Source organism: Microcaecilia unicolor, chromosome 6 (assembly GCF_901765095.1).
Source record: "Microcaecilia unicolor chromosome 6, aMicUni1.1, whole genome shotgun sequence".
NCBI classification, from domain to species: domain Eukaryota; kingdom Metazoa; phylum Chordata; class Amphibia; order Gymnophiona; family Siphonopidae; genus Microcaecilia; species Microcaecilia unicolor.
The window spans coordinates 156,653,441-156,680,123 of record NC_044036.1 but is presented as its reverse complement, the minus strand read 5'-3'; the positions used below and the strand labels follow the sequence as shown (position 1 = coordinate 156,680,123).

Here is a 26,683-nt window from a genome sequence, read left to right as displayed (position 1 = left end):
TCTTTCCATGTGCTTAGATGGTAATGGATGCTCACACCACCATAGATCCTCTCAGGTTAGGAGAGATCATGAGCTCCATGTGCTCCATGTGCTGCATGTGCTGCATCTAACCCCCACAGGAAGTTGCATAGCTGTGTGACCTCTCTAAGTAATTCACATCAGAGGTCACAGAGTAATCACAGAGAAATAATAGGTGACAGGCAATGCATGTAAAATACAATACATTCCAACAAACCCCTTCTCATGCATAACTGTCATGCAATTATTTATTCATACAAAGTCCAAGCTTTATACGCAGATTCACAAAATGTTCTCTGGGTAACGGTTTGGTCATGATGTCAGCTGTCATCTCACTGGTGTGACAATAGTGTAGACTGATGACCCCTTCTTTCGCCAACTCTCGCACGTTGTGGTATTTCGTTGCGATGTGCTTGGTGCGTGACTGAACCTTGTCATTCTGTGACAGTCGGATGCAGCTCTGATTATCTTCCATTATCTGGATTGGTCTCTGTTCAGCTATTCCAAAATCCAGCATAAGTTTTTCAATCCACATCAGTTCTCTGCACGCTTCCGATACGGCCACATATTCAGCTTCTGTAGAAGACAAACTCACAATACTTTGTTTATGACTGGCCCATGAAATTTGTACATTTCCATACATAAACACATATCCACTTGTGGATTTATAATCAGAATGATCCCCTGCCCAATCTGAATCACAGTAACATATTAGTTTTGGATTACTATTGGCTGAAACCTTTAATTTACAATCAATGGTACCCTTTAAATACCTTACCATCCTTTTAACTGCAGTCCAATCTGATTTGGTAGGTGAGCTGACCCTTCTGCTCAAAATTCCTACTGCATTTGCTATATCAGCCCTGTATGTGGTAGCTAGATATAAAAGCTTACCTATGGCTGATCTATATTGGATGTTATCTGGTAAAGGTTCTCTTACTGTTTCATCCTTCAGAAAATCAGTGATCATGGGAGTGCTTACAACTTGGGCATCTTGCATACCTAAACTTTCAATAAGCTCATTTATTTTCTGCTTCTGGCTTAGAAGATAAGAACCATCATTTTGTTTCTCAATTTCTATACCAAGATAGTATGACACATTACCAAGTTCTTTTATCTCAACATTGAGGTTTAAACACTTTACAATGTCCTTGTACTCTTGCTCACTTTTGCTTGCAATGAGCAGATCATCAACAAAAGCTAAAATGTATGCATATTGTCCATTTGTGCACCTAGTGTACAAGCATTTATCTGCTTCACCTTGCTTAAATCCTAAATTTGTCAATATTTCATGCAATTTTTCATTCCAACATTTTGCACTTTGCTTTAATCCATAAAGACCTTTGTTTAATTTACACACTAGCTGTCTTTGTTTTGTATTTATGAAACCTGTTGGCTGTTCCATGTACAAGTCTTCAGTTATTTCTCCATGAAGAAACGCTGTTTTCACATCAATGTGGTTGACTTGCATGCCTTTTGAGACTGCAATGCTCAGAAGTGTTCTGATTGTCGTGTGTTTCACTACAGGTGCAAACACTTCATCAAAATCTTCTCCATATTTTTGAAGATATCCCTTTGCCACTAATCTGGCTTTATACCTTTCCACTTTTCCTTGTGCATTCCTTTTTAACTTGAATACCCATTTGCATCCTATAGCTTTCTTGCCAGGAGGTAATTTTGTAAGAATCCAAGTATTATTTTTATCCAATGCATCAATTTCTTCTTGTGCAGCTTTATGCCATTCAGCAGCTTCTTCTGCTGGCATTTTCTCAATCTCATCCCATGTTAAGGGCTCTTGAGCTTCTGCTGACTTTGTTAGGTAAGACAGTCTTGGGGGTGGAACACCTTTGTTTTCCCTGGATGAGCGTCTGACAACAGGTTGGTCTGACCTTTCCGCATCCTCTAAATCTGAGAGTCCTTCTCCAATTGATTCCCCTTCTCCAACTGTACTGTCTTCTTCAATGATCCTTTCTGTGTCTGCTTCCTCTGCCTGTTCCTCGTTAGATACAGGTGAGTTGCTTTCAGACATCTGCCTTGGTATGGCATTTATATACACTGGCATGTCTATTATGGTTCTAGTTTCATATTCTGGATGATAAGGCTCATCTGGGATAATCCAGCCTTTATCAACCCTTTTGTTTTCATCAAAATATGTAACATGTCTTATGCCAACAATGCCAGTTTTCAGATTCAAAATTCTATATCCTTTGTGACCTGGAGTATAGCCAACTAAAATGCCCCTTTCTGTTGTGGAATCCAGCTTATGCCTTCTTTGCTTTGGTACATGAGCATATGCTGTACTTCCAAATGTTCTTATGTGTGACAGGTTTGGCTTCCTACCATGCCATGTCTCATGTGGTGTGCGCTCAGCGCCTTTAGTTGGCATTCTGTTTTGTAGGTACACTGCTGTGAGAATGGCTTCCCCCCATAGTCTTTTAGGGAGATTGCTATCTGACAGCATACATCTGGTCATTTCCACAAGTGACCTAAATTTTCTCTCTGCAACAGAATTTTGCTCTGGTGTATAAGCTACTGTTGTGATATGTTGAATGCCTTCTTGTTCTAGAAATGTGCGCATGCTTTGTGAAGTGAACTCACCACCATTGTCGGTCTGAAGAACCTTTGGTTTTCTTTCAAATTTATTGCTCACCATGGCTACGTATTTCTTCAGCATGTCTGTGACTTGACTTTTTTCTTTCAGCAAATAGGCCACACAATATCTAGAGAAATCATCCAAGAATATTAGCACAAATTTGTTATTTCCCAATGATGGGATATTAAACGGTCCACATAAGTCACTGTGTATTAAGTCCAGCACTTTATTACTCCTATTTCCTGTGTATGCAGGAAATGAGGGTCTCACACCTTTTTGAGTAACACAGTCTATGCATTTCTCCATTTTACCAGCATCTGCACTTATCTGAATGCCGGTGGCCAGTTGCTTACTGTAAAGATCCTGGATCACCTTAGAATCACGATGTCCCAGGCGGCGATGCCAGATTTCCAGACTACATTTTCCATCATTCTTCCTTACTTGCGCCATATGTGAGGCTTCACCTGAAATGCTCAGTTTATAAACATCATTATGCATAAAAGCTTCAGCATACACTTCATCATTTTTAGAGATTGTGCACTTACTGTTTTCAAAATGAATCGCAAATCCCTTCTTATCTAATGTAGATACACTAAGCATATTGCAAACTGCTTGGGGAATATACAAGACATCATTTACAGGAATTTCTTTAACTTCATTAGACACTTTGCATTTTAAGAATCCAATACCTTTTGCTTGGATCTTAGCAGTCCCTGCGTTTGCAGTTTTAAGGATACCTTCCTCTGGACACATTTCCTGAAAGAAATCTTTACAATTGGTTAAATGGCATGTACTCCCTGAATCCAAAATCCAAGTACTTTCATTTGAATTATTATTTACCATAGTCAAAGATTTTTCTGCCATTAGAAAGCCCTTGTGTTTATCTTTGTCCTTCATACATTTCCTGGTTTGAAAATTCTCTAGTTCCATTGGCTTAGGTGAGCTAGAGGGAGTGTTTTGTGTTTCCTTACACCATTTAGATACATGTCCCTCCTTTCCACATGAGTAGCAAATCAGCTTGCCCTTGGGTGGAGTTTTCCCATAGCTCCGCCTTCCTCTGTTCTTTGCCAAGAAATTTGTTTCATTTCTCTCTGACTTGCTTTGAGAACACATCTCCTCAGAATCATTTATTATGCATTCCTGCCTTAGTTTTGATGTTGCCTGTTCAAAAGATTGCCCTTCAATGGCCTCATTTACAGACCTAAAAACATCAAACTTCTTTGATAGTGAGGTAAAAAGAAATGCTCTTTTCAATGCATCACACATGGGAATTCCTGAAAGTTCTAACTTTTGAATGAAGACATAAGATGCATAATGTGATCATTACATTTACTTTTATCCCTTAATTTGGTTTCATTCAACTCTGCCAACCAAATTGGTTGCTGCTTTGCATATGTAGTTGCATACATAGTTCTCAGTTTATATAAAATGTCCTTTGGTGTATCTTTTCCCTCCACTAATATGGCTTGTTTCTCTGAGAGAGCTTCCAAAAGCATGCACTTCACATAATAGTTTGCATTGTCCCATTCAGCCATATTTTCAGCTGTTCTGTCTTGGTCTAAGCATATATCTAATCTTTTTGCTCGAAGGAGACATATGAATCTTAGTTCCCACTTCTGATAATTAAACTCATTTAATTTAGGCACCTTGAGAGAGTAGAACAATAGTGAATTTCTTCCCTCAGCCATTTTCTTAGCCTTCTGTCTGCTGTGTGGGGGGAGAGAGAGACAGACTGAATCTTTCCTTTAAAACTTAAGAGAAAAATGTGGCCTTTTTTTCTGCCTGGTAATATTTCTCTTCTTTTTCAATTCCTGGACCCTGGGCCCATAACCCTTTTGTTGGATTATTTGTAGTAAATAATTAGCAGATTTTAGTACACACAGCTTCAGCTTTAGAAATGTTAATTTCTTTCTTCATCTCTCTCTCATTCACCCCTGAATAATTCACTGCTGAGTCACTTTAAAGTTGAAGTAACAAAACATCTGTTTACTCACAGTTTGTAGTTTGATTATAATCAGACAGGCTTATATATACATATTACTATACATTTGTATTATCAGCTCTTTCCATGTGCTTAGATGGTAATGGATGCTCACACCACCATAGATCCTCTCAGGTTAGGAGAGATCATGAGCTCCATGTGCTGCATGTGCTGCATCTAACCCCCACAGGAAGTTGCATAGCTGTGTGACCTCTCTAAGTAATTCACATCAGAGGTCACAGAGTAATCACAGAGAAATAATAGGTGACAGGCAATGCATGTAAAATACAATACATTCCAACAAGAACAAGACATTAAGGCTTCACATTATGTGCATGTGTCTGCACCTGGGTTTTATTAGCTAACGCTTTTACCACTGAACTTGCATGTACAGTGCACTGATACCTAAACATTTCTTTAGTTCTCTTGATCCTCAGGAGCTTAGCTGAGATTGGGTGGCAGAGCCGGTGGTGGGAGGCGGGACTGGTGGTTGGGAGGCGGGGATAGTGCTGGGTAGACTTATACGGTCTGTGCCAGAGCTGGTGGTGGGAGGCGGGACTGGTGGTTGGGAGGCGGGGATAGTGCTGGGCAGACTTATATGGTCCTGTGCCCTGAAGAGGACAGGTACAAATCAAAGTAGGGTATACACAAAAAGTAGCACATATGAGTTTACCTTGTTGGGCAGACTGGATGGACCATGCAGGTCTTTTTCAGCCGTCATCTACTATGTTACTATGTTACTATCTTGTGTGCTAAATACCCCTCTAGGGAAGTCATAGTATATATTAACTCAGTGAATGGTGGGAAATTAAAAACCAGCATGGTCCATCTACTGTAACCAGGAAAATGGTTGGGGTTTTTAACTGCAGCTCCATGGCAGTTAACACCTTGCTGTACTTCGGAGTGAGACATTTTTGTTTGGCTTTGGCTTTTTACATTTCAGAGTGGAATAACGTGCACAGCCAGTGCAACCCTAACCACATTACTGGGCAGACTCAATGGGCCATTCTGGTCACTAGTGTTAGTGAAAGGTTTGTCAGTTTCTCAAGTGCTTGTGTGCTTACTGTGAGCTTTTTCTTCAAAGAACAGAGTGGAATTTCTAATAATCCATTGCGACACTTAACATGTATATGTATATTCCTGATGCAGGCATCTGCTGAAATGGTTGGTTGAATAAATTTCTTTATTGCTATACTGATATCCATTTGAACCTTGGCTTCCTTTGGACCAGTATCTTAGTATCATGCAGAAGTTTTGATATACCAATAACTATGCATAGAATGTGCACTTGTATTGAACGCTTGGGTCAGAGACATGCAGTGAAAATAAAACTTAAACTAAGAAAAACGACTTGGTGGAAATGCAAAAAAAAAAAAATCCTACATCAAGCTAGAAATACGGAGGGAAACCTACATATCGGTCAATTTTGATATACTGTCAATTGGGGAAAAAAAGTTTACAAAGTCTAAAATACCTTACATTTCAACAATGGTCCTCTACTGCTCCCTCACCATAAGCCATATCATGGGCCTGTAAAATTGTAAGAGCTAGTTGCTGGTGTTCAGCAGGATCAGTAAAGATATAATCAAGCTTGTGAAACTTTACAAAATATTTCCTAGGGAACTAAAAACTTCATCTCCAGGGCCAAGGCTCTCGAGCAAAGGAAGAAAACATTTCCTGATTCCTAACAAACATCTGGAAAATCATATTCTGACCATAAAACAAAGATAACCTAACAGAAAATAAATTTACTGCCTCTGACAGTCTTCAGACTAACAAGGTCACAACAGTGGCCTATTTGTCTTTTACTGGCATCTTAAGACATGTAGATAAATCTAGAAATTCCTGGTTCAGAACATTGTTTTGTCTCCAGGATCCCTATCACATAACAAGCCCTCCATATTTAGGGAAAGAGTCCAGACTAAGAGCCTCATGAAAATATTGTGACATTTCCTGGGGGAGTCTAATCTAGAAGGTGCAAGATTTAAGAAAACGCAAAATAATAGCTTTCTGTATAATCCAGGTTTTCTAGTAGGGCTTACCTGTAACCAAGTTTCCAACTGCTACTACTACTATAAATCATTTCTATAGCGCTACCAGTTGTACTGCTGGGAAGGATAAGGATTCCAAAGACTGTCATGGGTCTTCACCTTATTAAAGATCTTAATTCACTTGAAAATCTAGCTACAGCCATCCCAGAGGGAAGAACGTTGGGATAAACTGAACAAGTGGTTTCCATCCTGGCCATTATTCACCAAACCTCCATAGATTTGAAATCTTCCTGAGAGAAGGGTCTGTAGATATAGCTCCCCAGACTTGAGGGTTACCCAGAAATAACATTCAGGATAATTAAAATAAAATGGCCTAAAATAATGTTGGGTCCCAGGCAGTGGCATAGCTAGCATACTTGACCGGGGCCGACCTATTTTTAACACCTCCCCCCCCCCCCCCATGAAAAAATTATTTTTAGCAATAATGATGAAATGAGATAAATGGTCAGAAAAGAAACTTAACTAGCAGCAGAAAATTAAATAAAATGTTTAAAAAAAAAAGTCAAGGCAGCACAATTTAAATAAATATTACATCATGCTGCGGGGCCTAATTACCTGGGCTCTGCGCCTCCAACTGCAAGATTCTTCTCTTCTGCCGACGATACCGGTGGCTCGGCGGGGGTGGATTATAATAGTAGTGCAGCACTGCAGCTGGAAGCAGAAGGCTCACGGCTGCACTGAAGACGGCGGGCGGCCACAAGCTGGGATGGAGAGAAGAACCAGGCACTGGGCAGCCACCCGGAGGAGACGTCACAGCTGCAGGAAAGGTGCACTGGCGTGATTGGCGCACAGGGTGCCGCAGGGAGAGGAAGACGTTTAGTCCAGATGGGCTGGAGGCGGAGCAAACTTCCTTGGGCGGTAAAGAGGAGCCGTATGGTGGGAGGAGACGATGCAGTGAGGGAGGCAGCGAACAGCAGCACGTGGTGGAAGTGGAAGGTGCACGCTGGCGCTGTGGAATAAGTGAGGGGAAAGGAACTCGACTTGGGGGAGTTGGGAGGCAGGCCGCTCCAAACGAGAACTGACGGCGGGACGAAGATAGGACACTGCGTGTGACACCCCCCCCTACCGGTTGCACCCGGGGCGGACCGCCCTCACCACCCTGCCCTTGCTACGCCACTGATCCCAGTTTCACTTTTGCATTCTTGACCTGCTTATCTCCTTTCCTGTGGTTGCTATTCATTTTGTCATTTCCCCTCTTCCCTTGTTCCATTCCCTCAATACATCTCACATTGATGTTGCCTCTTTTCAGTCTACTCAAATTTCACCCTCACCTCTAGTCTTTCTAGTTTCCTTCTTACATAACATACTAAATGGTGGCAGAAAAAGACCTGCACGGTCCATCCAGTCTGCCCAACAAGACAGCTCATATGTGCTACTTTTTGTGTATACCCTACTTTGATTTGTACCTGTGCTCTTCAGGGCACAGACCGTATAAGTCTGCCCAGCACTATCCCCGCCTCCCAACCACCAGCCCTGCCTCCCACCACTGGCTCTGGCACAGACCGTATAAGTCTGCCCAGCACTATCCCTGCCTCCCACCACCGGCTCTGGCACAGACCGTATAAGTCTGCCCAGCACTATTCCTGCCTCCCAACCACCAGTCCCGCCTCCCACCATCGGCTCTGGCACAGACTATATAAGTCTGCCCCGCCTCCCGATCTCGACTATGCTCCTGAGGATCCATTCCTTCTGCACAGGATTCCTTTATGCTTATCCCACGCATGTTTGAATTCCGTTACCGTTTTCATTTCCACCACCTCCTGCAGGAGGGCATTCCAAGCATCCACTACTCTCTCCGTACCTGGCTCACTCCTTACCCAACCTTATTACCTTTTTTTACTCCCTGACAATCTCATATGGCTCTCAGCCATATGATTCTATCCCAGATGATTCTATCTTCCCTCTTAATCTCCTTCCCCCCCCCCCCCCCACGCTTGTAGGCTGACATCTCCCTGTCCATCTCTTCTCCCTCTTCCACATCTCCCTTGTCTGTAGTCTGGTATCTGTCCACTTCCCCCAGACTACATTGACGTAATCTCTTGAGGGCGGGGTATGGAGAGACACTGAGCACCCCTCTTAAGAGGCATACTCCTGAACGTGAATCCTGCAGATTAGCATGAGCATGTAAGGGTAGCCTAATCTGTGATTCAGTATCTCAGGAGTTTTACTTCCCGTTTTGTCACCCCTCACTTGGATCAGTTACTAACCCAGTCACCTGGCCCCGGCAACCTTCCTGCAGTTTCAGGAGCTGCTAAAATTGTAGTAAACGAATTTCTCCCTCAACTTTCTAGTCACACAGTGAAAGAACAGATTTGTGAAGACCTAGGCCTGGTCAGGGCTAGCTTAACCTATGGACCAGGTTGCCAGAGATAAAGGGTGCCAAAAGCCTGAGCCTATGATGTCACTTTCACTGGCTCTCTAGGTTAAGCTGGTCCAGATCTTACCTGGTAGTGTGTGTGCAGGGAAAAGAGCCAGTGACCCCCATCAGGCCATTTCCCTGTCTACTTTTAAAAGTAGTTTTCCCCTCCCAAACAGCGTTTCACCTAATGCAACCTGCAGCAGAGGGGGAAGATGCAGGGATAGCGTTAGATGAAACACTGTCAGTATTGAGGAGAAGGAAACTGCCTTTAAATGTAGACTTTTGGGGGGGGGGGGAGTGCCAATGGGAGGACACCAAACCATAAGTTGGCTCAGGGTACTATGGTCCCTTGAGCTGGCCGTTGGATTACAGAAGCAGCAGCTAATTTACTCACCAATAAAATCAAATTAACCACCTGGTATGTCACCCTCACGTGTAAAGGGACTATATCTGTTTAACTCTGAGCATTTTAAAGATAAAAATTGCCAGGTTTTAAATACTGTTGTATATGTCTCACTTGGCCTATTGCTTGGAAGTTTAGGTAGCTCCTCAATAGGACTTATGAAACTTACCTTTTGTTCCCTGGCCATTCAATGAATACTGAAGAGAAATAGAACCAGTTCCACTTTATTTCCCCCTCAGTTTCTCACAATTCCACTTTATAGGTTAATGACAAAGTCCTAGTCTTCTCCCCCTTGTCTTACCATTTCAGCAACACTTTCTTCATTTGCATCTCTCCAAGTATAAGCTCTGACCAGCTAAAATCAAGCAGTGTCCAAGCAGTTCACCTGCACAGTGAGGAGAGATTTAAATACGTGATTTATCTGACTAAAACTCTCAACTAATTGGACAAATGTGTTGAGTATGAATGTTATGGACCTCCCTTTTGAAGTCTAATTTCAACCATTCCTTCAAAGGAGGGGGAAATGAGGATCCATTTCTCACTTCTGCCTTTAAGTAGCTGGAAGCTTCACCCTTGGGTACTACAAGTAAACTGGAAAATGTGAGCTTGTCATAGTGATTAATATCCTGTTAGGTGTTGAGGGAAGCTGAACAGAATGTTTTCTGTGTTCTTCCAACAGAGGGGATGGAGGAACTTGTCAAACAGACTGACTTCTTGGATGGTGTATATGCCTTTGAGTATTTTCCCATTTCCCCAGGAAAACACATTGTCACTATCACATGGGGAGGGCATAATATTCCCAAGAGGTAAGTAAAACGTTTTCCTTTCAATGAAGAACCTGCAGTTCACAGAAACCAAAGACCAGATGTGAATGTGGACTTGAATATTTTTTTTTAAGTTGAAATTGAGTTGTTGAGGATAACTTTGTTTCCCCCCAACCTCATTTGGTTATGATTTAGTTCTTTAGAGAGCACTTTAACTGTGCGTTTAATATGCATAGCATTAATCTTTTTTTTTTTTTTTTTACTTGCATTGTAAAGTAGGCTGTTGCATTCACTGTAATGGTACCCAAAGCCATGAACTGGTTAGAAATATCTTCTAACTAAATGTAGCTTGCTTGGCAAAGGGCATATGCCAGATTTATGCAAGGAAGTGATAAGCTGCTTTCTACGTCTAGTCTAAATGTAATTCTTGAAGACAGTAGTACATCTTGAAGTACCGTTTCATAATCCTGCTTCAGCTCATCCAAACTCTTACCCTTTGAATATTTTGTGGTGGCCCCCTCCCACTGCATGTTCACTCAATCTCAGATGCAGTGAGCAAATTCAATAGCCAGATACAGGCTGTTTATGCTTAATAGCTCCTGGTGGGCCAATCGCATGTGTTTTCTTTCAGTCCATTTGAAGTTCAGGTGGGCCCTGAAGCTGGTCCTCAGAAGGTACGGGCCTGGGGACCTGGCCTTCAAGGAGGAGTTGTTGATAAATCCGCTGACTTTGTGGTGGAGTCCATTGGCTCAGAAGTTGGTGCTTTGGGTAAGTTTAATCATGTTACAGTACCCATTGCTACTAGGCTTCACAATGAGTCACTGATTTTCTCCAGATGTGGCCAGCCAGCTGAAAGCTAACCAGGCTAGATAACAGGATAAAATATTTAGCCCAAATTGGCTTTGGTAAATATATGGGTCTAAAGCTGTTCACTTAACTTTAGGCCTGTTTTCTGGTTAGTCTGCCAAACTTCAGATAAAACATGCTTCACAGAGCAATAGATTGGGTCCAACAATCTTGCCTTGAGATAGGGGTGTGATTGAGGCCTATCACCTTGCCTATTCATCGGGATTTTAATCAACTGTGCTTTCTGAAAGAGTAAGACTAGGACACTCCATGAAGTTACACAAGAATTTTTCACTCTATGAATAGTATAACTCTGGAATGATTTTTCCAGAGCAAGTAGTGAAAGCAGTTAATGTAGTTGGATTCTAAAAAAAAAAAAAAAGTTTTGGAAAAGTTCACAAACAATTAAGGTAGACCTGGGGGAAGCTACTACTTATCCTTAGAATTAAGTAGCATGGAATTTGGCACTTGAGATTCTATTAGGTACTTGTAACCTGGACTGGCCACTGTTGCAAACAGGGTACTAGGCTAGATGAACCCTTGGTCTTACTCAGTAGGGAAAAATGGTATCTAGGGCACCTGGGGACATGCATTTTATACTAGCAATTACAGCAATTTAGCACTCTTATGAAGGGATAGTTTAAATGTAAATGATGAGACTGCTATATCAGCTTGATGCATGATAAGCTGTTGAAAGGGTTATTTCTTTGTCTGAGATGAGTTAATAGTGGGGGAAAATAACACATTTTGTTTTGTAGGATTTGCTATTGAAGGTCCTTCTCAAGCAAAGATAGAATGTGATGACAAGAACGACGGCTCATGTGATGTAAAATACTGGCCCAAAGAACCTGGGGAATATGCAGTTCACGTTATGTGTGATGATGAAGATATTAAGGACAGTCCGTTTATGGCTTTGATCCAACCTGCTTCTGCAGACTTTAATCCAGAAAAGGCAAGAAAAATGTCAAATTTTCTCTGTACATGCAAGCTTATAGATTTCCTTAGTGTTAGTTAGAACCCCTGCCCAGAATGGGTGCTGAAAACATTTAGGACTGATTTGCACATTAATGCTTCTTACAGCAAAGGCTAGTGTTAAAACCTGGAGGAGAGCACTGGTGCTTGTCTTGCTTGGATTATTGTAAGGAAAAACACACAGGCCTCAAGAATTGGTGTAAAAGGACAACCTTTATTCAAAGACCCAACACAGGCTGTTAAGGGGATTGCCTGCTTCAGGGGTCATCTGTACGTTTTCCTTCCAAAATCCAAAAATTGGTAGTCTTAACATATGATTGGCTAATGAAATGAAATCTCTGTTAATGGCTCTCACATCCTCCCTGTCTCCTCGGCCCATAACCTTGGAGTCATCTTTGATTCCCCTCTCTCCTTCTCTGCATATATTCAACAGATCGCCAAAACCTGTTTCTTTATCTACAACATTAGCAAAATTCGCCCCTTCCTTTCTGAACACGCTACCAGAACCCTTGTCCACACCCTTTTCACTTCTCGCTTGGACTATTGCAATTTACTTCTCACTGGTCTTCCACTCAGCCATCTCTCTCCTCTCCAATCTGTCCAAAATTCTGCGGCACGTCTTATTTTCCGCCAGAATCGTTTTACCCACATTAACCCACTCCTCAGGTCACTTCACTGGCTCCCTGTCCGATTCCGCAAACAGTTTAAACTTCTTGTACTGACCTTTAAATGCATCCACTCTGCAGCCCCCCATTACCTCTCCACTCTCATCTCTCCCTACATTCCTCCCCGTGAACTCCGTTCACTGGACAAATCTCTCTTGTTGTCCCCCTTCTCCTCCACTGCTAACTCCAGGCTTCGCTCCTTTTCTCTCGCGGCACCTTATGCCTGGAATAAACTTCCTGAACCTATACGTCTAGCTCCATCTCTACCTGTTTTCAATTCTATGCTGAAAACCCACCTTTTCACTGCTGCCTTTAGCTCCTAGCCAATATTCAATTGCCCTCCCCTTGTCATTTCCTTCCTTCTCACCCATTACTTCCCTCACCCGTAACTGTCTTGTCTGTCTGTATTATTTAGATACTAAGCTCTTTTGAGCAGGGATTGTCTCTTTATGTCAGGTGTTCAGCACTGTGTGCGTCTGGTAGCGCTTTACAAATGCTAATAATAATAATAATACAAGCAGCATGGAAACTGTATGCATCTGTTCAGCTCGGTTGCATCTGGGGAAAGACCGCAAAAGAGCAAGTTTGAAGGTTTTCTGTTCTCCATGCCATTTTGAAATGGTGTGGCAGCATTCTGTTGGATTGACTTAAGAGGCTAAGATTTGATCACATTGTGTTTACTCACATTGAAAAACAAGGACCCCCTTCAATCTGTCCAAAATTCCGCCGCACGTCTCATCTACCACGTGAACCGTTACTCTCACATCACCCCCCTCCTCAAGTCGCTTCACTGGCTCCCAGTTCGCTACCGTATACAGTTCAAGCTCCTCCTATTGACCTTCAAGTGCACTCAATCTGCAGCCCCCCATTACCTCTCTACCCTCCTCTCCCCGTATGTTCCCACCCGTAACCTCCGCTCTCAGGACAAATCACTCCTATCTGTACCCTTCTCCACCACCGCTAACTCCAGACTCCGCCCCTTCTGCCTCGCATCACCTTATGCCTGGAACAGACTTCCCGAGTCCATACGCCATGTGCCCTCCCTACCCATTTTCAAGTCCCTACTCAAAGCCCATCTCTTCTCCCTTGCTTTTGGCACCTAACCACCTTCCCCAGTCATGATACCTACACTGACTACATAGTTTGTAACCTTTAGATTGTAAGCTCTTTCGAGCAGGGACTGTCCTTCCCCATGCTAAACTTGTACAGCGCTGCGTAACCCTGGCAGCGCTATAGAAATGTTAAGTAGTAGTAGTAATGCAGGCACTTGCATGGCTGTGGGTCATCCATAAAACTTATAACCAGTGTGGTTCCAGTGATGACGTTATACCCCGGTGCTCTGCCTTTCGCTATATAAATTTTGGCACAATTTATTGAACTGTTCCCTGTGTCTGCAGGATAGGGGTGGCTAGCCAGCCTCTTAACACCTATTTTAATGGCAGAATGCAAATGTGTGCAGAGTGGCTCTGGGTCTTGGTGTACAACTAAACAAGGGGGTTCCCTAGACATTTGACTAGTCGGCAGCATTTTTGTATTTGCAACCATAGCAAATTCAGTGCGCGCTCTTAACTTTTTAGAGTGCATATTGACAATGTAATCTCCCATGCAAGATGAATGCTTTATAGTTGTGAGCATGATTTATTTTTTAAATTTTATTATTCCCAAAAATGGCTGTTTTTGTGCCTTCTAGATTTGAATTTTTTGCAATGCTTTAAGAGTAAAACAGTACAGCTTGCCTGTTGGGTCAAAATTAGAGGCTGTTTCCAGTATTGGCATAGTTGCATTGATTAGGGAAAGGGTGAAATTTTAGTATTAGTCTGAGGCTGGATATGCATTTGGCCCCGATCTGTCCTTTGAAAAATCATAACCTGGTAGGGCATTTGTGCTTAAGACCCAGGTTATTGGGAGCATCATGTGTAAGTTGGTAAGAGCAGTTTGCCTATGGGTGTGCCTGTTCTGTGGAATCAAATCAGTGGCGTAGCCACAGGTGGGCCTGGGTGGGCTGGGGCCCACCCACTTAGGGCTCAGGCCCATCCAACAGTAGCACATGGTAATGAAAATGCTGCTCTCCACAATACTGGCACCTTCGCATGCTCACTTTTTTTTTTTTTGTTACATTTGTACCCCGCACTTTTTCCCACTCATGGCAGGCTCAATGCGGCAGGCAATGGAGGGTTAAGTGACTTGCCCAGAGTCACAAGGAGCTGCCTGTGCCGGGAATCGAACTCAGTTCCTCAGTTCCCCAGGACCAAAGTCCACCACCCTAACCACTAGGCCACTCCTCCAGTTTTCAGCGCATGCCTGCTGCAGACTACCAAGGTGGAGACTGGAGAGAAGCATTTTCCCACCAGCTGAGATATTATTTTTTGGGGTGGGGGAGAGAACATTTGGTGCCCGCCCACTTCTTGCCTAGGCCGACCCAAAATCTGCTGTCTGGCTACGCCCCTGAATCAAATGTCTTGAATTTCATTTGACTTTTGAAGATGTTAATGCATGGTGAATGATTATTTATTTCTTTATTACATTTGTATCCTACATTTTCCCACCTATTTGCGAGTTCAGTGTGGCTTACATAGTACCGTAGAGGCATACGCCAGCTTCGGTAGGACAGATACAATGTGATATTGTGGTAGAATGAGGATCATTGGAACAAACATATTGGGAATCATCGAATGGGGAGAGTTTTGTAAATCCATTACGTGTTTTGGTTTCGTTGTGTTGACGGGTTCAGGCATTTATGTTGATTCAGTAGGGTATGCCTTTTTGAACAGGTTACTTTTTAGCGCTGTCCGGAAGCTTAGGTGGTCGTACATTGTTTTCATGGTTTTTTGGTAATGCGTTCCAGAGTTGTGTGCTCAAGTAGGAAAAGCTGGATGCATAGGTTGATTTGTATTTAAGTCCTTTGCAGCTTGGGTAGTGGAGATTTAGGTAAGTTCGTGTTGAACTGGATGTGTTTCTGGTTGGTAGGTCAATGAGGTCTGTCATGTATCCCGGGGCTTCACCGTAGATAATTTTGTGAGCCATGGTGCAGATTTTGAAAGTAATACGTTCTTTGGTAGCCAGTGCAGTTTTTCACGTAGGGGTGTTGTGCTTTCAAATTGCCTTTTTCCAAATATGAGCCTGGCTGCCGTGTTTTGGGCGATCTGAAGTTTTTTAAAGATTTGTTCTTTTGCATCCCGATTAGAGACAAACTGTAAACATTTGTTTTATAACTTTTTGTGTTTAATGTGATTACTAGATTTGCTTTTCATAAATTTAAAAACAAAATTCTAGCTTGACTCTTATACAACAACTTTCTTCTGACTTGGGGATAGTTTTTTCATTTAGCTCAGACCTTTCCAACAGTAGTTCAAGGTAGATCTGACAACTTAATCCTCCATCATGTCGGATATAGACTGTGTAAAGTGACTTGCCCAGAGTCACAAGTATTGGTGGGATTTGAACACCAGATTCCCTGGGATCTATCCAGTGCACTAGTTCTCCATTCACTAGCTTTTGGAGCAGTGGAGCACTTGACCTGTCCTCCATACTTAAGGTTTCAGTTTGTTTTCATAGGCCCTTCCCTCCATAGCTTCTTTGTAGGACGCAGAGCCTGTGAACTGCCCAGTCTCTGCAGGGCCGTGCCTAGGGTCTCCGGCGCCCCCCTGCAGTTGGCCCTGCCGGCGCCCCCTGCAGTTGGCCCCACCGGTGCGCCCCCCCCCCCCCCCCCCGAAAATGATCGCTACACTACCCGCCCTCTTCTCCCCAGATCCTTTTCCTTTTTGTTTAAATTTACCTCTCCGGCGTGCAGCAGCGTAGCGTTAGTGAGAAGGAGGCGGCGCTCCCCCGCCCGACGTGTCTTCTTCCCTTCGCTCAGTGTCCTGCCTTCTTCTGACGTCATTTCTGATGTCAGAGGAAGGCGGAACCGAGCGAAGGGAAGAGACTGACACGTCGGGGCGGGGGAGCGCCGCCTCCTCACGCTACGCTGCCATGCGCTGGAGAGGTAAATTTAAACAAAAAAAAAAAAGGACAAGGATCTAGGGAGAAGAGGGCGAGGTAAGCATGGTGCGGCGGGGCGCCCTCCTGCCATGCTTACCTCGCTTACTGTGTCGGCATGGCCCTGAGTCTGTGCTCGCTACCAAGCCTGAGACTGGTGGTTCTGTCAACTTACCTGCAATCCAGGAGCAAACGTTTGGGGTGGGAAGAGCCATTCTCGGCTGCTTTCAGCATAACATCCTTATTCATAACCATGTGAAAAGCAAGTATATTTCACTGTAAGAACTGGACAGCTGAAACTGGCCTGCCTTCAAGGCAAACGAAATACGCTTCACTGAACAAGTACTCCTTTTTAATCCACTCAGCACAGAGAATGATCTACTCTTACCTTCCCCTTCCCCTGTTTAGGTAAAGGCATATGGCCCAGGACTGGAGAAGACTGGTTGCATTGTAAATAATCCAGCTGAATTTATCGTGGATGCCAAAGATGCTGGGATAGCTGCTCTGAAAATATATGCCCAAGTAAGATTCTGACTGAATGGTATACTTGATGTGTTACAATGGCTGTAAAGTGTATCCCTGGCTCAGCAGTAAAGATCATTATTGATTTCTAAGCAAACAATGTGACCTCTAGCACTGACATTCTAACTAGCTGTTAGTCACATACAATGCACCACTGTGCTGGATGGACTGTGGGGTCCCAGTTTTAAACGGGAGTTATGTGGTTTCACAGGAAAATCTCTTGGCATCAATGCGATCCCATAGCAGATTTGCTCCTACGAGTGCAGTGAATGGCAGCAGCAGCTGCCTTTGGTTTTCCAGTACTAAATAAACTTTTTTTTAAACGGTCCTACCTGCCATTATAAACACTATAAACATCATTCTCCTGAATGTGGATTTTTTTTTTTAAGTCTTGTCATATTTAACCTCTATTGCCTAATCTTCCCTGTTTTGAATTGAATTCATACGCTCTTGGGCTTTTTTCCAGGATATGGAAGGAAACCCTGCTGATGTGCAAACTAAGAACAAAATGGATGGGACGTACGCCTGCAAGTACAGCCCGGTGAAACCAATCAAACATACTATTGCTGTTGCCTGGGGAGGAGTAAATATACCAAATAGCCCATTCAGGGTAGGTTATAAACAGTGAGAATATCAGATAGTTGATTTGTAAGTCTTAAAGCCTCTGATGAAATAGGAATATCCAGAAGTATAATAATCCTTTCACTCTTCTACTCCATTTAACTTCTGAATGGCTGCATTTAGTTCAACTAAACTTGGGCGTTACATGGGGGGGGGGGGGGGGGGAGGGGGCTAAAGCTGTTAGCCCAGCTGTCACTATTTGTTATGACAAGGGCAAGATGAAATAGTACTACATTCATTTCCTCACTTTGTTTTCCAGAGTATAAAAATCTTGTTTTGTTTTAAAGGAAAGTGACAATCTGAAAGTGCCCATGGGCTGGTAACAAAAAACATTATTGAATTCAAATGTCTTGCTCAGAAAATTCATCTGTACTGGGATTGAGTAAGATTTGAGGAACATTTTTCTAACTTGAAGATTTTATGAGTATGATGGGGAACCTCAACCAGTTAGGTTTTCAGGACATCCATAGTGAATATTCATGAGGTGTGTGATTCCAGCTCATGGTTGGTTGCTTTTCAGGTTAACATTGGTCAAGGAAGCCATCCTGAGATGGTGAAGGTTTTTGGACCTGGTGTGGAAAGAACTGGCTTAAAAGCAAATGAGCCAACGCACTTTACAGTTGACTGTACAGAGGCAGGAGAAGGTAAAATCAGAATTTTTTCCAACTGATGTAGTCATGAAACTATAAAATTATGTAGCAGATCAGTAATCTCTTGCTACCTGTTAATTTCTGCTGAACCATTTGTTTTCAGAGGTATGTTTATGGCTTTGCATACATTAATGCCATGCATAGTGTTCTGCCGTATACATATCTCTTAACATTAATGCATGGAAAATTAGATGAATGTCATTTGGGACCCTTTTTTGAAGTATTGCTCTTATTGACTTGTTGGTTGTATTAATATTTTGGTTATCAATATTTAGGGGGTGGGTGGTAGTGGGGGGGGGGGGGTTGATGTCTAGGGTTTCTATTGGAGGTGTGGGGAAGGTGTAGAAGCGGGGTTTCTAATTATGAAAATACTTTAAATACTAGAAGTTGTAGTTACTACTTTGTTCATATGGAAGTATTGTTGCTAAACTCGTTGCGTTGTTATACAATGGGTTGCCTTGGCATTTTGTTTGCCCGGGTAATCTCTCCCTCCCCCTTTTTTCTTGTATGCAACCTGTTTTATTGCTTTTTCTGTTTGGATGTATTTTGTCATGTTGCTTTGATACCTCAAAGATTTCTTGAAAAATTAAAACAAATAAAAATTAGATGAATGTCATAGCAGGGTGTTCACACCTATTGAACATATTTCAACTGGTCTCATTCTTCATGATCCTTTTCTAGGTGACGTCAGTGTTGGCATTAAGTGTGATGCTCATGTAATAAGTGATGACGAGGAAGATATTGATTTTGATATCATTCACAATGCCAATGATACATTTACTGTGAAGTACATACCACCTGGAGCTGGACGTTATACAATCAAAGTACTCTTTGCTGGACAGGTTTGTCATCTATGGTGTCGCCAATAAGATGAAATGTTACACAGTAGCTCTTTCATGTTTCATGTGGTCTTTCTGCATTTTTCCGGCACTGGTAGTTAGCTGCTTGCACCTATCTTAGCACTTTGTTTATACTGAGCAGACCACTGAAGATAACACTTTTAAAATGTGGATTACTCAACAGTGGCGTAAGCAAGGGTGGGCCTAGGCCCATCCCTTTGAGCTCAGGTCCACCCAGTTGCAGCACACCTATGATGTGGCTGACAGGGATCCCCAAGCCCCACCAGCCGAAAACTCCCAACAACTGTCCCTCCTGCGTATCTTTTAAATAGCAGATCTTCACCTGCAGTGAGCAGCGACTGATACTGCTTTCACCGGCCCCACAGCTTTCCCTTTGATGTATTCCCGCCTATGCAGAAACAAGAATTTGTATCAGAGAGAAGGCTGTGAGGCCAACATGAGCAGTGTGTATTAGTTGCTACTTGCTGCCGGTGAAAATCTGCTGTTTAAAAGGTATGTGGGGGAGGGGGATATTTGAGAGACCATATGGCATGCAGGTGAGAGAGGGAAGAGACCAAATCACTTGTGGGACAAGGCAGTTCTTCTGCCCACCCATCTTGGGCCCAGGCCCACCCAAAATTGGGTGTATGGCTACGCCCCTGTTAAGCATCATACAAGAGTAAAGTGATTTCATGCTTTTATGTGGTCCTTGATGAAAGCCACTGTGTTCACAGGTGGTTACTCTTCAGAATTTGCCATCATCTTGGCTGATCTTCAAATAGGCATTTTAGTATATTAAAGACCTCTTATATTGCAGGAAATTCCTACCAGTCCATTTAGAGTTAAAGTGGAACCATCTCACGATGCCAGCAAAGTGAAAGCAGAAGGGCCTGGCTTGAGTAAGACTGGTAAGTTTGAATCTGCTTTACTTTTTTTAAATTTATTTTATTCGGATTTATTTACTACCTTTTTGAAGGAATTCACTTAAGGCAGTGTACAGTAAGAATAAACAAACATGAGCAATAGGCAATTACAGCAGTAAAAATATTCAAATAGCAATACAAAGTATGGCACAGTAAACTACTTACAATGTCATCACAATACGTAATAGAACACTTTAGTTAACAGTAAAGGGTATAAGCAAAGATGGAACATATAGATAGGTAAGAGAGTAAGAAGAGTTAGAGAGTAAGGTGACTAATTTAAAGAAAGTTGCACATGAGGTCAGAGAGATGGTTAACATATAGGGGTATGTTTACTAAGGTGCAATAGCATTTTTAAAGCAACTGTAAATTTAAGGCATGCTAAATGAGCCTATACATTTCTATGGGCACGTTGGGGTTTTAACGCGCATTTTTGCATGTTAAAAATACTAACGCGCCCATAGCACCGCTTAGTAAACATAGGCAATAAGTAAGAGGAGTTAGAAAATAAGGTGACTAATTTTAAACAAAGGTGCACATGAGGTCAGAGAGATGGTTAAATATTATCTCAGCTAGAGTAGGAGTGGATGTACGTGTCCTGCTGCAGTATATGCAGCCCAAGTCGCTCCTTGTGTGAGTGAGACTAACAAGCTCCCAGAGCCATCCTGGGGCCCTTGCGCAATTGGATTTTCAGAGCACCTGCAGTAAATATCCACAAGTTGCATGCGAGTACATATTTACTTGCAGATCCATGCTAAGCCAGAAGCTAGGGGTCCCCAGACAAGTTTGAAAACTGCTAGGCTACAACACTCAGTACTAGTCTAGTAAAAGACTCAAATGGCCCATCTAGGCTGTACAATAAGGGGTTTAGGGTTGTAACTGCCATCTGGTGAGGGTTTATGTCCTCCTAAGTATACCTAAGTGTCCAGTGATTGGCTTCCAGTCCCTTGTCATTAAGGGATCATTTGTTCCTGAAAGCAGCCCCAGTTCATACTTTTCAATAGTAATTCAAAGAGATTCCTTGAATGGATGTTTGGGAGAATAGGTAGGGAAAGTGACTTTTCAACAGCGTAGATGTACTATACAATAGGTCATAGTTTTACTATTTGATATCACTGTCAAGCAGGCCCATGCAGTGTAAGGACTAATCAAATCTAAGGGGAAAAGTCAGGAAAATTGAAACTTATGATGCGTATTAAATGTTCTTTAAAAAAAAAAAAAAAACAGGAATGCTATTAAATTCAGTTAAGGATAGCCTGTCAATGGTTAGGCTGCTTTTACCTGGTAAGTTCCCTGATCACAGGTACTTAACTGGGCTCTTTGTCAAAGCCATTTCCAATGCTGCTTGTTGAACAGTTTAAAATATATTGTAGTCTGATCCATTTTACATAAGCATATTATAAACATTTAATATTGCGTTTGGTACAACTTAGGTTAATTCAGGCAAAAATTTACATCTCTACTCCATTACTGTTAAAGCACATCTTTTTTTTTTTTTTTTTCTAATTTATTCAGCTCCCTCCCCCCCCCCCCCCCCCCCCCCCAGTAATAGTTGAAAACGTACAGGAATTTTTTTTTTTTTTCATTATCTGTGTTGAATATGAATCTGGGTATCGCTCCTATTTCCTTCTGTAGGTGTTGAAAATGGTAAACCAACCCATTTTACAGTGTTCACCAAAGGAGCTGGGAAAGCGCCATTGGATGTTCACTTTACTGGGCCTGGAGAAGGAGATGCTGTGAAAGACTTTGAGATAATTGACAATTACGACTATTCACACACAGTCAGGTACACACCAGTTCAACAGGTAAGGATGTAGAATTATACTTTGTAATATACAAAAGTATTTTTCAAAATTATGATGTGCCTGTTGAATAAAGGAACTAGTACTATACTGTTAAAATATAGCTGTATTTAAGCATCATCATTGTACTCCTACTGCTGGAATAGCACGGACCCTGGAATTCATGAATCTTTTGGCTAACGTTGCCCATAGGATGTAGCAGAGATCAAGTCCAGAGTACAGTGCCCAGTTTGCCAAATCAGTGGTGGAAGGGGAGAGTAATTCTAATAAGACAAATAGCCCTAGCCAAGGGGTTCTCAACCCAGTCAGGACACACCCAGCCAGTTAGGTTTTCAGGATACCCACAGTAAATATGCATGAGAGATTTGAATGCCCTCCATCCACTGTGTGCAAATCTCTCGTGCACATTTATTGTGCATATCCTGAAAATTTAACTGACTAGGTGTGTCCTGAGGACTGGGTTGAAAACCCCTGCACTAGTTAATGCTGGCTATGGATTAAGATGTCTTAATGGAATTGACCAAATAATAGCCACTGGCATTTTAATAAACTCTCACAATACACAAGCCAGGGGGAAAAATCATTAAATTCAATCTACAGCATGCATAAAAAAAATGCTAAAGAATCCTCGGAGGTATAATTCACCTATATGGCAGTCTTGAATATCTAGACCACTAGAGAGGGGTGGATAAGTTTTTCATTCATTGGGTCTTCAAAGCACCATGTATTACATGCACTTGGGAACCCATGTTCTCCCAAACTATAATATTTTGTTATAAAAATGTGACCAGCTTTTAATACTCTCTATATACATACTATAGTCATTTAAAACATATACTTAATGACTAGAGAATGACACGGGGACAAAGTTTGTCCCTGCCCTGTCCCCATGGGCTCTGTCCTCATCTACAGAAGCCTTGAACAATTATGATTGTATATTTCACATTTTTTTATTAAAAGTATAAAAAGGAACAATATTCTATGCAACTATTGTGTATACATTACAAATAGAAAACAATAACAGTGAGCAACTATAATAACCCTCCTCACCTCCTGATTTCTACCTCCCCGAGGAATCCTAATCCTATCCAGGGGTACAAAATACACCTGTTCTGTGTGCCCTAGAGGGGAAAAATATGCCCTAGGAAGCGCTGTTATGATAATCTGTAGATGAATAATAAGTCATCAAAAATCTGAGGATTCAGTCTAGCTCTCCTGACTTCCAACAGTTCTTCCAGCAGTAGAAGATGTCTGCTTAGAAGATGTGCTGGTAGCAGGATATACAGGATCCCCCATGCAAATTTTGCTAGTTGTGGCCACTATGCTTGCTTGCTTCCAAAAAAATCAAAATATCGCTGTCTGCATCTCTCAAACATAAATAACAGTCCAAAGTTTGTCCCTGCAAGCTCTGTCCCAATCCCCATCCCTGTGGTTACTGCTGGTCCCTGTCCCCGTGTCATCTCTATTAATGACTACAATGGCCATCACTCAAACTGAATGTCACATATGCACAATGTACAATCACAATGCCCTCTTGCAAAATAAGTGAGCAATGAATTTGTCCTTTTCTCACTGCTGACGGGTTGAGAATCTCGTACATAGCAGTGCTGCTACCAGTGCTCTCCCGTTATGGCGTCTGCTTTAAAAGTAGAAAATGTCCTGTAGCTCCCTTATATGTCAAACATTGCTGGCTTTAACTGCTTCAGGGACTCGGGAATAACTACAATATGAAAGTAGTAAGATTGAAACAGGAATGCTGAAAACTTTGGAGTTACAGGAAGATTTCTACTTTTTTACAGCTGGACACTGTTACAGAAGAACGCTGGTAGCAGAGCTGCTGGGTATGAGATCTCAACCCAGCAGCAGTGAGAAGTGACAAGTTTATTGCTTACTGTTCGTTTTGTTTTGCAAGAGGACATTGTGGTCATGCACTGTGCATATGTGACATTCAGTCTGAGCGAGGACCATTATAGTCAGTGGTGTGCTGGAGCAGGCTCTCACGGGCTCGCAAGAGCCGGTTGTTAATTTTTTGAGAATTTTGGGAGCCGGTTGTTAAAGTAGGGCCCTCCATGGCTACTTTAACAACTGGCTCCCAAAATGTGGGCTTGGGCCCCCTGCTGAATTCTCTTTTACTTTGCTGGTGGGGATGCTGAGCCCTGCCAGCCAAGTATATAGACTGCTGCTGCTCCCTGTTCCTTGTTTCCAGCTCTGAGCAGCAGGCTGGGACTTCTCGAGCATGTGAGAGAAGTTCCAGCATGCTGATCAGAGCAAGATGTTGGGAGTGGTGGCAGTCCATTTATTGGCTGCCAGCAAAGGTATGCCTAGCGTGCCCGCACGAAGGAAGGGAGGAGAGAGAGGCAAGTGTTGCTACCCCCCCCCCCCCCCCAGCCACCCCTGGCCCTTCCAACTGCAGAACTGGCTACGTCCGGAGAAAGAGCCTGTTGTTAAAAATTTACCAGCACACCCCTGATTATAGTCCATGGTGTGACTGCACCTTGAATATTGTCTTAATAAAAAAATGATTTAGTGGTGTAGTCTATGCTGTATTAAGCTATGGCAAATGGACAAAAGTCCAGATCTCAACTACCGCTGCCAAACCCATCAATCACGGCAGATGCCATAACAAAAGCACCAAATTTTATTGTTGACATTTATTCTATAATATATGTAAACCACGTTCTACCACAGAGAGGCAGTATATGAAATCCCTTCCCCTTTCATACGCCCTAAATATCTCCGGTGTACGTAAATTCTCCTAATGAATGATGGCCTGCAGATCCCTGTAACATAAGGGATCCTAAGCAGCATCCTGTACACCTTTTCCAGTATAAAATCCTGAAGGTCTGTTTACAGACCTAGTAGCTCTCCAGGTGGGACTCCTTATTGTACTGCTTGAAGTTTTTGGGACACAGCAGCTACACCATGTGATTCTGTACTTTCCTCGTCTTGCCTGATTGGAAATTTAAGGCCAGTTTGTAATCTCTAACGGGGAATCTATGCACTCTGCCATATTTCTTTTGGGTCTGACAGCACTTTATTGTGAAAAGGCGTAACCCTTAAACTTTACTAGCCGTGTACCTTAACGCCCACATTACACATAACCAAAGAGCAGAATGGAAATGATGAAAGGACTAGACTGCATTTATCTTGTAGTGAAATATATTTACACTAAACTCCATTCACTGGAGGCTACATAACAGTACTTACAGTACTTTCACATGTTATACCATCAAAGTAATACCACATCTAGTAGTGAAATGGGTATATGATTAAAGGTTGTGTTCAATACTCAGAAGCTGGCAAACTCTCTTCTAGCTGTAGTTTTTATAAACCATTATATGGATTACATTAAACTGCTTATTTAAGTAGCTGAATAGTAGCCATATAATTTGGCTGAAGGATAGATGGTACTAGAAATATCCATTTTCTAGCAGTATAGTAAAAATACTGGCTATACAGCGACTCGGTGTTCACAAAGCAGTATTCCTTTGAGGGGAATACGTCATTTGTTAAGCTGAACTTCTAGACCATTTTTTTACAGATCTTCAGCCCTACAGCGTGGGTCTATAATCAGCTGAAAGTTATGAATCCTCATAGCTCAAAAGCTGACCCTGCTGCTTGGAAGTTTGGGTTATCACAGAAATGGTGGTGTAAGATGCATAAAACTGGTCTCTTTTTTTTTGTCAAATTAGGGTAGAATGAAGGTTTCGGTGGACTATGGTGGTGACCCTGTTCCAAAAAGCCCATTCACGGTGGGAGTTGCTGCTCCACTTGATCTCAGCAAGATTAGAGTTAATGGACTTGCAAGCAGTGAGTAAAATCAGATTCGACATGTTGGACCATGTTTGTGTAAGCAAAACAGTTCAGGATGCCTTTGGGTTGGGGTGAAGGCATTCTGTTCGAAAGCACAATCAGACTTCATGGTTCTGGCTTAATGCTACACAGTGTTGGTTTTTGGCTTGACTATGGTTTAGGTTTTATAACTTGTAAAAATGCCCATGTGCTTATATGCACTTCCCTAAACCAGCGCGGAGTCTGGAAACTTAAGACTAAAGTGGTCATTTTTAGGGTGGGAGGTAGGGAGGGAAAGGTTTGCCATAGCATTGTATAATTTTAACTTGTGTTGCGAGAACTGGCACTTGAACTGTATATATATATCTGCAAAGCACATATGAGTTTTGGGAGGAGGTGCTTGATAAGGTTTCCTTCCTTGGCTTCCAATTCAGAGCCAGGCTGGCAATCTGGTTCGATGAGTCTTCATTTGCCATCACCTGGCGATTCCCTCATTCCTCCACTTTTAATTTCCTTTGCAAACTTTAGTCCATTTATTACGGTAGCAGTCTTCAGCTCGGGGGGGGGGGGGGGTGCTATTCACCAGTGCTTTGCAAGTCCCTACATATTGCTGTTGTAAAATTTAGTCTACCTAATTTGGGTCAGTATTCTGCCTGTGTGTTCAGCTGGAAATACTTCTGAAGCAGCTTCAGGGTCCAATGTGTCTTGGTTACCAGTCATGTAATGCTTCAGGTCCTAGTACATTAATATTTTTATTGGGATTTTACACTTCAAGTAGTGGATGATGTAAAATGTGGCTTATATATTGGGGCTTTTCAAACTTAAAACAAAAATTTCCCATACTATTTGAATTGGTTAAATTAATAGTAAATAGGTCTCACCTTTTTCAGAATGGGAATTTGGAATT

General features: G+C 42.3%; 1 protein-coding gene across 9 annotated transcripts in view; it reads left to right on the top strand.

The window, feature by feature from the left end:
* FLNB (filamin B) overlaps positions 1-26,683 on the top strand; it is a 223,423-nt gene that overhangs the window by 126,392 nt on the left and 70,348 nt on the right. For all 9 annotated transcript variants that reach the window (XM_030205341.1, XM_030205340.1, XM_030205337.1 and 6 more), the window contains exons 10-19: positions 10,085-10,211; positions 10,801-10,937; positions 11,774-11,967; positions 17,036-17,149; positions 17,616-17,759; positions 18,291-18,414; positions 19,102-19,262; positions 20,077-20,167; positions 21,818-21,987; positions 25,677-25,794. In XM_030205341.1, the coding sequence (XP_030061201.1) occupies positions 10,085-10,211; positions 10,801-10,937; positions 11,774-11,967; positions 17,036-17,149; positions 17,616-17,759; positions 18,291-18,414; positions 19,102-19,262; positions 20,077-20,167; positions 21,818-21,987; positions 25,677-25,794 (1,380 nt within the window). The remainder of the gene's footprint in view (positions 1-10,084; positions 10,212-10,800; positions 10,938-11,773; positions 11,968-17,035; positions 17,150-17,615; positions 17,760-18,290; positions 18,415-19,101; positions 19,263-20,076; positions 20,168-21,817; positions 21,988-25,676; positions 25,795-26,683) is intronic.